The 12,720-nt window shown below is 55.3% G+C and overlaps 1 protein-coding gene across 1 annotated transcript in view; it reads right to left on the bottom strand.

The window, feature by feature from the left end:
- Positions 1-9,139: 9,139 nt before the first annotated feature.
- Positions 9,140-12,720, bottom strand: part of FBXL18 (F-box and leucine rich repeat protein 18) — a 64,761-nt gene continuing 61,180 nt past the window's right edge. The window contains exon 5 of the mRNA XM_033193098.1: positions 9,140-10,167. Within this exon, the coding sequence (XP_033048989.1) occupies positions 10,161-10,167 (7 nt within the window). The 3' untranslated portion in view covers positions 9,140-10,160. The remainder of the gene's footprint in view (positions 10,168-12,720) is intronic.

Raw genomic sequence — 12,720 nt, forward strand, 5'->3', positions numbered from 1 at the left:
TCCACTCAGCTCTGCAGGGGGTTCCTCAGTGGCTGGGGGAGTTGCGGGTGTGGCAGGAGACCTGGCAAGAAGCTCATAGGTACCCTCACCCACCTCATCCCGCCCTGTGCCCAGCCCTGACCCCAGCCCTCCCTCGGACAGTCCTTCTTTGCACCTCACCCCGTGGAAGGAAACAGTAAAGGTGGGGAGGGGTGGGCCAGAGCCTCAGACTCCATAAGACAAAGGGAGAAAAATGCACCGAAGAGAGGCAGGGAGTAGACGCAGGCACTGCTTTTTTTTTTTTTTTTTTTTTTTTTTCCTTTTTCTTTCTACAGACAGGGTCTCACTCTTGTTCAGGCTGGAGTGCAATGGCGCCATCACAGCTCACCACAGCCTCCAACTACCGGGCTCAAGTGATCCTGCCTCAGCCTCCAAAGTAGCTGGCATGACAGGCACGCACTACCACGCTTGGCTAATTTTTGTATTTTTTGTACAGATGGGGTCCACTATGTTGCCCAGGCTGATCTTGAACTCCTGGCCTCAAGTGATCCTCCCTCCTCAGCCTCCCAAATCTTAGGGATTACAGGCATGAGCCACCACCCCCAGCCTTATTTCCTGACATTTCTATGGTGAAATCGATTGCTTTTATAATCAGAAAAAAATACAGTGAGACTTAAAAGACATGGTCTGTGACCTTGAGAGGCCAAAACAGCCCGCAGAGGGACAGGCAACTGGCCATTCTGATGCTGGGGCCCCAGGCACGATGCAGGCAGGTCCCCCCTCCCCACTTTGGCCGGGGAGGCTTTGAAAAGAAAGCCAGACGTGCAGTAGCAGGGGCTGGGAAGGGGAATTCCAGGAAGGGGCCTGGGACTGGGACCATGGTGGCCCCCCAGGCCAGATCCACCCCTGGCCAGGTGCAAGGACTCTGGGAGCGGCCCCAAAGATCCAAATACCTTCCTCAGCAACCCCTTTAATTTGCTTTCTGCAGAAAATAAGCTAATGCTGGCAGCAGAGCCTTCATTTAGGAGAACAGCAGGCCTCAGCATATCCCTGGCATTGGCAACATTCCTGGGAGGAGAGGAGGGGAAGGCCGGGGAGGGGAGGGAGACGGGGCTGGAGGGAGCCCGCGGATTCCCCTAATTCCAGGGTGGAATTGCTTGCCGGCCACCGTGTCCTCCATCATTCTCCAGAGGCCCCACCTAGTTTCTGCATTCATCAGTCACCAGGCCTTTGTCCTATGGCCCAGCGAGGGGAGATGTCAAGGCCAGGGACCCCTCTGAGGCTCAGAGAGGGGTGCACAGCAGGAGTAGTAAAGCCAGGACTGGGCACGGCGGCTCACGCCTGTGATCCCAGCACTTAGACTGAGGCGGGAAGATCACTTGAAGCCAGGAGTTCAAGACCAACATGGTGAGACCTCTGTCTCTGCCAAAAAAAAAAAAGTATATATATATTTAATTTTTTTTTTTTTTTTTTTTTTTTTTTTTGAGATGGAGTCTGGCTCTGTCGCCCAGGCTGGAGTGCAGTGGCCGAATCTCAGCTCACTGCAAGCCCCGCCTCCCGGGTTCACGCCATTCTCCTGTCTCAGCCTCCCGGGTAGCTGGGACTACAGGCGCCCGCCACCTCGCCCGGCTAGTTTTTTGTAGTTTTTTTTTTAGTAGAGACGGGGTTTCACCGTGTTAGCCAGGATGGTCTCGATCTCCTAACCTCGTGATCCGCCCGTCTCGGCCTCCCAAAGTGCTGGGATTACAGGCTTGAGCCACCGCGCCCGGCCGTTAATTTTTAAATTTTTTCTAGAGATAGAGTCTGGCCATGTTGCACAGGCTAGTCCTGAACTCCTGGCCTCAAGCAATCCTCCCACCTTGGCCTCCCAAAAAGCTGGGTTTAGGCAAGGCACGGTGGCTCACACCTGTAATCCCAGCACTTTTTTTGGGTGGCCAAGGCAGGCAGATCACTTGAGGTCAGGAGTTTGGGGCCAGCCTGGCCAACATGGTGAAACGCCGTCTCTACTAAAAATACAAAAAATAGCCAGGCATGGTGATGCATGCCTGTGGTCCCAGCTACTTGGGAGGCTGAGGTAGAAGAATCGCTTGAACCCGGGAGGCAGAGGTTGCAGTGAGCCAAGATCACACCACTGCATTCTAAGTCTGGGCAACAGAGCGAGACTCCATCTCAAAAAAATAAAATATAATAAAAAGTTGGGTTTATAGGCATGAGCCACTGCACCTGGCCACTTCCAAGTCCTATTGGTTCCCTGCTCTGGGCAAGGCCTGGGCATGATTTTACAGATGGGGAAAATGAGGACCAGGATCCCACCGTGGTGCAGCCCGCTTCTCACAGACCTGCTGACTGCAAACTCCTCCCAGGGTTCCCCCTGAGCTAACATCCCCCTCCCGTGGTCCCACCCAGGGCTCCTTGCTGTCCTGGGCTGTGTCCCCAATGGCCGGGTTGTGTCTCCGGCTCCTGGCCGAGGTGGCTCTGAGGGTACCTCTCTGGGCCTGGTCTGGCTGGAGGGGACCCCAGGAGAGGGTCCCACAGGCGCCCCCACCCGTCCGCGCCTGCTCCTTCCAGATTCTGCAGGCTCTGGTGACACCTGCTGGCCACGCGTCCCATCACCATAGCAACCCAGGCTGGGATGGGTGGGGTCACCCAGGCTGAAGGGTAGGGGGTGTGGAGGCACTGGGGGTGGGGCACACCTGCCTGACCCATCTTCTTTCCTCATGGGAAACTTTCAACCCCAGGACGTTCCTGTGCCCCGCTTAGGTCCCCTCCTACTCTGTCCCCCTCCCCTGTCCAATGGCTCCGAGAGCTCTGGGTTCTCACCCAGCCCCCACTCAGTGACTCCAGCTGAGACATCACCTCCCCACAGGCCTTCAAGTTTCCCATCTCAGACACAACTACACCATCTCCACTGTGTGGGGCCCCAAGCCTCAGCTCAGAGGGGCCCCACCTCCCACCGCTCCCTTCCAGCTCCTATGCGTCCCTCTGCTCAGTCCCCCTGGCCTGTGTCCACTTCACCCCAAGTCCTTGGCTATGCCCTGAACGGAGCCCATCTCCCATCACCCAGATGCTGTCACCTGTCACCTAGGTGCTGTCACAGCCCAGCCCCGTCCCCAGCTCCTCTGTGGCCCCCACAAACTTGGCAGGCTTTTGCAGACACACACGCACTGTGCCTCAAGGAGTGGCACAGGCCCCGCCACACCACATGCCGGCCCCATAAACAGCCCTGCGGTTCCCACCCAGGGCCTCTGCACCTGCAGCCCCCTCCCCAGAGTGCTGTTCGCAGCTTCCTCAGTCTTGCTAACACTGATTCAGCCAAGCCGTCCAGAACATTCTGCTGGCTGTGACCTCCCCAAACCCTGCTCTGTGTTCCTCATACTGTCATGGCCTGGGGACTATCCCATCCCAGCCAGGGCTCCTCTGTAGTGCTGCCATGATTTCGGGATCCCCATGTGTCCAGGGCTGAGCCCAGGGCCAACCTGGGAGGTGTCTGCTGACCTGATCCTCTTGGCCCTCCCACTCCAGGCCCCAGTCCCACCCCAGAAGGATCCTCCCCATCCCCACTCTCCCCTCCTGGGCCACCACTTTGCCCAGAGGCAGTCCTGGGGCACGACCTGAGCCCATGTACCCAGCGCAGCATGGCCAGGGACACAATGCACAGAAGGAGAGGGCTTAAGGGACCTCCCTAGAGACCCCCAAGTGGCTCCTCTGAGTAACGGGGGCTGGTCATGGATGTTGAGTCGCCTGGAGGGGGACTGTGTGGAGGGGCCGAGCTCAGGAGACAGAGCCTTGGTCCTCCCACCTGCCCCAGGGTGGCCTGTGGTCCTGGGCTGGCCGCCACCTCTCAGGGCCTCAGTCTCCCCGTCTGCACTGGAGCAGGTGGGCACACTTGACCCCACAGCTTGGCAATGCCTGGCCACACTGCAGGGACTGAGGGGGTGACCGGCCCTTCCTCTGATGCCCACCACACCCTGGGGATGGCTCAGAGCCCAGCCGCTCCTGGGGGCCTGGTCCATGCCTGTCCCTGGCCCCACACGCTGCAGTCTGGTGGCAGCTGCTACACTCCCACCTGGAATGTCCCGGAAATCCCCAAACCTCAGCTGACCCCATGGGGGAAAGAGGGCTGGAACCTGTCCCCTTCTCATCCCCTCCAAGGTGCAGATCCACCCTGTCCCCACACAGTGGGCATACTGAGTGCCCGGCCCCACCTCACCCTGCCCAGAGAGGCCGGAACATCGGGAGCTCGGGCCAGTCTGGCCACGCCGTGGAAATAGTGGCCACGCATCGGCCCAGGGAGGCCCCAGGTCTGGTCAGCCACCAAGTCCTGCCTGCCAGGCTCAGCTTCCCAGCCCTCCCGCTTCCTCTCCCCGCCCGGTTAATCTGCCACTTCCATCTGTCTTTGTCTTGTTTGTCTATCTCTGTCTCAGTCTGCTCGATCTCTGTCTCTGTCTGCTCGATCTCTGTCTCCATCTGCCTCTCTCCCTGTCTCTGCCTATTTGTCTGTCTCTGTCTCTCCATCTCCCTCTCTTTATTTTTAAAATTTTCTTTTATATAGAGACAGTCTTGCCGTGTTGCCCAGGCTGGTCTTGAACTCCTGGGCTCCAGTGATCCTCCAGCGTTGGGCTCTCTAAGTGCTGGGATTACAGGCGTGAACCACCATGCCCAGCCAAGAAACATCTCTAACCCCCTCTTTTCCTCCCAGCAGTGACTGTGAAGGGCTCTGGGGACAAATCCCTTTGTGAAAGGATCTTCTGGATGATGTCATGGATTTGGGCCCCCTCTTGCTGGAGGTCACTGGGTGGTACTTCTTGGCCATCCGGCCAATAGCAACAGGCCGGCACTGTGATGACATCACCATCGCCCCCACTGTCTCCTCAGGTCCCAAGGAGCAAGAGGCTTGCACCGTTCCTCTCTAATCTGAGATGGATTTTGTGGGTTTGCCTGGGGGGAGGGTTTTTTTTTTTTTTTTTTTTTTAGCAAGAATCTGCTTAAGGCCGGGCGCGGTGGCTCAAGCCTGTAATCCCAGCACTTTGGGAGACGAGACAAGCAGATCACGAGGTCAGGAGATCGAGACCATCCTGGCTAACACGGTGAAACCCCATCTCTACTAAAAATGCAAAAAACTAGCCGGGCGAGGTGGCGGGCGCCTGTAGTCCCAGCTACTCCAGAGGCTGAGGCAGGAGAACAGCGTAAACCCGGGAGGCGGAGCTTGCAGTGAGCTGAGATCCAGCCACTGCACTCCAGCCTGGGCGACAGAGCAAGACTCCGTCTCAAAAAAAAAAAAAAAAAAAAAAAAAAAAGAATCTGCTTAAGCCATACACCCATCTCATTAGGATTAGTTTTGTTAATCTATAGATCCACTTATTCGGCCGCACGCCAGCCTCCAAGTGTCCCAAACACGAAGTCAAAGGGTGAGCAGAGCACCTCGGGCTGGCCCTCCTCCCCTGGGAGGATCCACCTCTCCTGTGGGACAGAGACAGCTACGACTCGGCAGCTGCCTGCCGCAGGGCACAGTTCCAAGCACCTCATGGCCTGTTCTGTGTCTCCTCCCAGAGGAGGAGGGGGAAACTGAGGCCTCAGGACGGGGGCAGCTTGCACAGGGCCTCAGATAAATGCGATTGCTCCAGACCCCCACCAGCACAAGTCAGGCAAATCTGTACATCCAATGTTAGCAAAGTTTGTTTGTTCGTTTGTTTGTTTGTTTTTTAGAAAGAGGGTCTCACTGTGTTGCCCAGGCTAGTCTTGAACTCGAGCTGAAGTGGTCCTCCTGCCTCAGCCTCCCAAAGTGCTGGGATTACAGGTGTGAGCCACTGCTACTGGCCTGCAAAGTTTTTGTTTGTTTGGAGGGTGTTGCTTTGTCACCCAGGCTGGAGAACAGTGACACAATCATGACTCACTGCAGGCTCTACTTCCTGGGCTCAAGCGATCCTTCTGCCTCAACCTCCCAAGTAGCTGGGACTGCAGGCGTGCACCACTGCATCCAGCTTTTTTTTTTTTTTTTTTTTTGGAAACAGAGTTTCACTCTTTCGCCCAGGCTGGAGTGCAGTGGCATGATCTCGGCTCATTGCAATCTCTGCCTTCCAGGTTCAAGCGATTCTCCTGCCTCAGCCTCCTGAGTAGCTGGGATTACAGGCGCCCGCCACCACACCTGGCTAATTTTTGTATTACTATTAAAGAGGGGATTTCACCTGTTGGCCAGGCTGGTCTCGAACTCCTGACCTCACGATCCGCCTGCCTCGGCTTCTCAAAGTGCTGGGATTACTGGCGTGAGCCACGGCGCCCGGCCACATCCAGCTAATTTTTTTTTTTAATTTCTGATTATTGTAGAGATGGCCACTGTGTTGCCCTGGCTGGTCTTGAACTCCTGGCCACAAGTGATCCTCCTGCCTCGGCTGTTTCATTCTTACTTTATAGAAAAGAATAACTTAAAATGAAAGTGTTATTCATTTTTTTTCTCACGTAAGTAAATGATCTTGTGCATCCACTCCAGAGGCCACTGGATTAGTATGTTTGATGTCTGTTTCCCATCCAGATTGATTTCTGAGAAGCAGGAGGAAAGAAATGAATTCCTCAATGAATGAAAAGAAAGAACCTCATTTTCCAGATGGGGCCCTGAGTGAGGCTCAGAGAGGTTCAGGAAGTTGCCCCAGGGCACACAGCGAGGGAGCAACAGAGCCTGGGGTCCGAGCGCAGGGCCACCCTGCAGGGCCTGCAGGGCCCCATCAGCACCCAGGTTGCAGAGTGGGGACTCACGGAGGAGGAGGTGCCCCCAGGGCATAAGACGCCTCCCCCACTGCCCATCAGCCCAGATGGCCACCTGAGCTGTCGGTGAGAGAGGACGCTCTGCTTGGCTAAGCCGCTGTTGTTTGGGATTTTCTGTCTCTCGAATCCTAAAGGGTAGAGTCTGCTTATCAATGCCTCCCTCGCCCCTACAGTCCGGGAAACCAGAGCCTGGAGGGTGGTGCTGTAAGAGTGATCCCAGTCACACCGGCAGTCCAAGGGCCACCTTCCACGCCGTCACTTTAGGAGTCTGCTGTGAGGTTAGCCTCATCAGCAAACTCGAGGCTGGCTTCCTGTCCTCTTGCTCAGGGAGCAACCCTGGGCACTACCGGGGAGGACTCTGGGGGATTATCTTGAGAGCACTCTCAGGGAGACTATCTGGGGAGCACTCTCGGGGGAGCACTCCAAGGAGTACTCTTTGGGAGCATATCTGGGGAGCACTCTCGGGGGGAACATCTCGGGAGCAGCATCGGGAGCACTTTCAGGGAGTACTCTTGGGCACATGCTTAGGGAGCACCCTCAGGGAGCACTCAGGGCACATACTTGAACATTCTCAGGGCACATACTTGGGGAGCACCCTCTGGGGAGTACTCTAGGGAGTACTCTTGGGGAGCATATGTGAGGAGGAGCATCAGGGAGCACTCTCGTAGGAGCATTGCCTTTGTCTCCTTGCTAGCCACTGGCTTCACTGGCGTCAGAAGCAATTCCACAAGCCCAGCCGCCCCTGTCCTCCCTGGTTCCCCACAGGACACGGCCATCCCCTCGGTGGGAATGGGCTCCTACACTGGGGTTTGCATTCCCATGGTGCCAAGTCCGTCCTGAGAAGATCCTCAGGGATTGCTGACCATCCACGTCCCCACAGGGTGGGCCTCGAACCCAGGCTGTGAATTCAGGGAAGTGGGAAGCAGAACTTTCTGGGTGTCCCTATATGATGCCTTCCCCCGACCCACTACACATGCATGCACACACACACACACACACACACACACACACACACACAAACACCACTTCCATGGCATCAGGAGAGAGTCTGGTCCTTCAGCAAGGTAATTTTTGTGTTTTTAGTAGAGACGGAGATTCACCTTGTTGGCCAGGCTGGTCTTGAACTCCTGACCTCAAGTGATCCACCTGTCTTGGCCTCCCAAAGTGCTGGGATTATAGACGTGAGCCACTGCACCTAGCCTAGGGCTGTCCTCTCTTCTCCACGTGGCCCCAGCCAATGCCCAGGCAAGACCTGGCCACCTCTGCCCCACGCGGGACTCTCTCATGGGCCATGCTGGCTCCAGCATCGAAGTCTAACAGCTCCCTGCCACATTTCGTTCCCTCTGTGCTCCTTCCCCAGTGTCACTCCTCCCTCAACCCCTCAAGAACCCCTTTGCCTACCGCAGTCCTTCTCAGCATCTGCTTCCTGAACAACCCAACCTCCGTTCTGCACCGGCCCGGTCACCCCACTGAAACTGGCAACTCCTGCTCCCAGCCAACTTCATCATGGGACCTAGAAGCAGCCCAGCCCCCACTGCTGTCCTCCCCAAGGCTCAGCTCTGCCCAGGAACCCGCTGCCTGCTCCCATCCCTGGTCCCTTAGGCCCACGGCATCTGCTCTCTCGGGACCATGCTCCCCCCGCACCAGTCGGCCCGCCCTGGGCTCTCATGAGGCAAAGCCAGCCATCCCTCAGTTTCCACTTCGCCCCTTCCCAAGGCAGTGAGCTTGGGGGCAGCTCCAATCAGTGGGAGGACAAACCAAGGGGGATCTCAGACTCATCACGATGCACTCGCACATAAACGCCTCATCTCATGCCGTCAATTACAAGCCCTGGGAAGTGGGGGCAGGCGAGGCCCAGGAGGCCCCGAGAACAGGGAGGCCAAGCCTGGGGGCAGATTCTCTGAATCCTGAAGAATGAGCAGAAGCAACAGACTCGGCAAGGTGCGGGCTCCAGGCAGAGGGAACAGCTTGTGCAAAGGCCCTGGGGCAGGCCAAGGACAGAACACTTAAGGCATGGAAAGGAGGCCAGCATGGCTGGAAGCAAAGGACAGCGGAAGGAGGCGGGGAGGTGGGAAGGGATGGCCCCAAGTGCTGAGACTCAGAACAGAACGGGGCAGTCCCCTTTTTTTGTTTGTCTGAGACAGAGTCTCATCTGTCATCCAGGTTGGAGTGCAGTGGTGCAATCTCAGCTCACTGCAACCTCCATCTCCCTGGTTCAAGTGATTCTCCCACCTCAGCCTCCCCAGTAGCTGGGATTACAGGTGCATGCCACCACGCCTAGCTAATTTTTGTGTTTTTAGTAGAGATGGAGATTCACCTTGTTGGCCAGGCTGGTCTTGAACTCCTGACCTCAAGTGATCCACCTGTCTTGGCCTCCCAAAGTGCTGGGATTATAGACGTGAGCCACTGCACCTGGCCTAGGGCTGTCCCCTCTAAGAACACACAGCCTTGTGGGTGATGGTCAGAGGACAGCTCAGATGAGCTCAGCTCAGGTCAGTTCCACAGGAGTCACTATACTACATTTTACAAAGGGATTGGGGGGACTCTGTGGGCACCATAAAATTCGATCTGTCCCATTCCATGGCAGCTGTGTGGTGTGGGTGCCACAGAATGGGTAACTACTCTAAGCAAATCAAGGTGTTCTCATTCCCCTGGTCAGAGCAATTGGTTCAGTAGCAGGAATAAACAAGGAATCCCACAGCCCAGTTTGCTGGTAGCTATTCTAAACTGAGTCCTTAGAGATGTGAGTAAGCTGCTGGATCAATCCTGACCTGAAGCCCACCCTACCACTGCACATTTTCCATTACACCAGATTCCCTTCATTGTGAAGCTGTTTCAAGCTAGGTTTTTTATTATTTGCTACCAAACACATCCCGCAACAGGCGGTAGGAGTGAGTTCCTGCAGAAACTCAGTGGATCATTGAGGCCACCTTGGAAGCCATACATAGCAGTCTCCAGACGGCAGCAAGCTAGAGGATGACTCTGCAGTGTCAGGGAGGGTCAAGCTGTATTTTAAAAAGCAACGGAAGGCCCGGGAAATGCAGCTTTTAGATAGCAAAGGCCTGTGGTGCCCTAAGTGGCCCCCATCAGCCAGGAGTGGGTGTTTCAGAGGGAGGAGGTGGCTGGCCTGGGGAATGGGTCCAGGCCTCCGAGTTCACCAGATCTCCAGGCCACACTGTGGCACAAGTCATCCCTGTCGCTGCGTCTGGCTGGCCTGGGCCCACAGCCTGCTTCGCCGGGGAAAGGAACCCCTGCCTCGACAGAGTCTCCGTCCAATTCTCTCAGCGAGAGTGCTGCCAGCTTCCTCACTCACACAGCCCAGCTGGAGAACTGCCCACAAGTTAAAAAATATTTCTTTCCAGCAGACATCGCTCCTGCGGATTGAAGCCTTATCTTTCTCTTCCAGAGGAGAGTTGTTCATTTCACTTCCTAAAAAAAAAAAAAAACCCCAAAACCTTAAACCACAAACTGAAAAGCAGGTGGAACCGTTTCAGGATTTGGCTGAAGTTTGTCTCAGAGCTGATAAGGGACAGTCAGTTGTTTCTGGGCAACACAGCAGTGAACTGGCAGCAAGACGGGGGTCCACACTATCCCCCAATAAAATGACTCCCCAAGGCCTTACTCTGTATAGAGAGGTTTCTGGCCAGTCATAGTGGCTCACCCCTGTAATCCCAGCATTTTGGGAGGCCAAGGTGAGTGGATTGTTTGAGGTCAGGAGTTCAAGACCAGCTTGGCCAACATGGTGAAACCCCGTCTCTACTAAAAATACAAAAATTAGGCAGGCGCAGTCGTTGATGCCTGTAATCCCAGCACTTTGGGAGGCCGAGGCAGATGGATCAGGAGGTCAGGAGTTCGAGACCAGCCTGACCTACATGGTGAAACCCCGTCTCTACTAAAAATACAAAAATTAGCCAGGCGTTGTGGCATCCACCTGTAATCCCAGCTACTCAGGAGGCTGAGGCAGGAGAATCGCTTGAACTTGGGAGGCAGAGATTGCAGTGAGTCAAGATTGTGCCACTGCACTCCAGCCTGGACAACAGAGACTCCATGCCCCCCCCAAAAAAAATTAGCTGGGCGCGGTGGCGCATGCCTATAGTCCCAGCTACTTGGGAGGCTGAGGCACGAGAATCACTTGAACCCGGAGGCAAACAACACCTTAACACAGCAGAAATGCTAACACTGGCTGCTGGGTTGGCAGGGCATTTTTTTTTTTTTTTTTTTTGAGACGGAGTCTCGCGCAGTCGCCCAGGCTGGAGTGCAGTGGTGCGATCTTGGCTCACTGCAAGCTCTACCTCCCAGGTTCACACCATTCTCCTGCCTCAGCCTCCCAAGTAGCTGGAACTACAGGCACCCACCGCCACGCCCGGCTAATTTTTTTTTGCATTTTTAGTAGAAACGGGGTTTCACCGTGTTAGCCACGATGGTCTCGATCTCACGACCTGGTGATCCGCCCGCCTTGACCTCCCAAAGTGCTGGGATTACAGGCGTGAGCCACCGCACCTGGCCCATGGCAGGGCATTTGAAAGCAAGTGTGGGCTGCTTGTGGTGGCTGACAGCTGTAACCCCAGCACTTTGGGAAGCCAAGTTGGGAGGACTGGTTGAGCCCAGGAGTTTGAGATGAGCCTGGGCAACATTGTGAGACCCCTCCACCCCCAACCCATCTCTACAAAAAATTAGCTGGGCATGGTGGTATCTACCTACAGTCACAGCTACTGAGGAGGCTGAGGGGGGAGGACTGCCTGAGGCCAGGAATTCGAGGCTACAGTGAGACATGATCATGCCATTGCACTCCAGTCTGGATGACGGAGCAAGACATTGTCTCGAGAAAGAAAATAAAAAAAAAAAAAAACATAAAGAGAAGAAAAGAAAACAAACGTGTAACCTACTACAGAACTCAGGCCGGGGGTAGGATTTTACCAGACACAGGTCTGCAGAGATGGACCACAGGGCTCTGGCCTTGGCTCAGTCCCGGTACAGTAAGTAACAAATAAATAGCACAAGGGGACCAGGCACGGTGGCTCACGTCTGCAGTCCCAGCACTTTGGGAGGCCAAGGCGGGTGGATCACCTGAGGTCAGGAGTTTGAGATCAGCCTGACCAACATGGTGAAAACCCATCTCTATTAAAAATACAAGAACTTGGCCGGGCGCGGTGGCTCAAGCCTGTAATCCCAGCACTTTGGGAGGCCGAGATGGGCGGATCACGAGGTCAGGAGATCGAGACCATCCTAGCTAACACGGTGAAACCCCATCTCTACTAAAAATACAAAAACGAGCCGGGCGAGGTGGCGGGCACCTGTAGTCCCAGCTACTCAGGAGGCTGAGGCAGAAGAATGGCATAAACCCGGGAGGCGGAGCTTGCAGTGAGCTGAGATCTGGCCACTGCACTCCAGTCCGGGCGACAGAGCGAGACTCCGCCTCAAAAAAAAAAAAAAAAAATACAAGAACTTGGCCAGGTACAGTGGCTCACGCCTGTAATCCCAGCACTTTGGGAGCCTAAGGAGGGCAGATCACGAAGTCAGGAGATCGAGACTAACAAGGAACAAGATGAAACCCCGTTTCTGCTAAAAAAAAAACACAAAAATTAGGCGGGCGTGGTGGCAGGCACCTGTAGTCCCAGCTAGTTGGGAGGCTGAGGCAGGAGAAAGGCATGAACCCAGGAGATGGAGCTTGCAGTGAGCCGAGATCACACCACTGCATTTCAGCCTGGGCGACAGAGTGAGACTCCATCTCAAAAAAAAAGAAAAAGAAAAAGAAAAACTTAGCCAGGCATGGTGGCATGCACCTGTAATCCCAGCTACTCAGGAGGCTAAGGCAGGAGAATCACTTGAGCCCAGGAGGCGGAGGCTGTAGTGAGCTGAGATCACACCGTCGTACTCCAGCCTGGGCAACAGAGTGACACTCTGTCTCTAAATAAATAAATAAATGGCACAAAGGCATAGCAGTCACCTGATGAAACACGCAGCCTTTCGGCCAGGCATAGT

This window comes from Trachypithecus francoisi, unplaced genomic scaffold (assembly GCF_009764315.1).
Source record: "Trachypithecus francoisi isolate TF-2019V2 unplaced genomic scaffold, Tfra_2.0 Lachesis_group4, whole genome shotgun sequence".
Taxonomy (NCBI): domain Eukaryota; kingdom Metazoa; phylum Chordata; class Mammalia; order Primates; family Cercopithecidae; genus Trachypithecus; species Trachypithecus francoisi.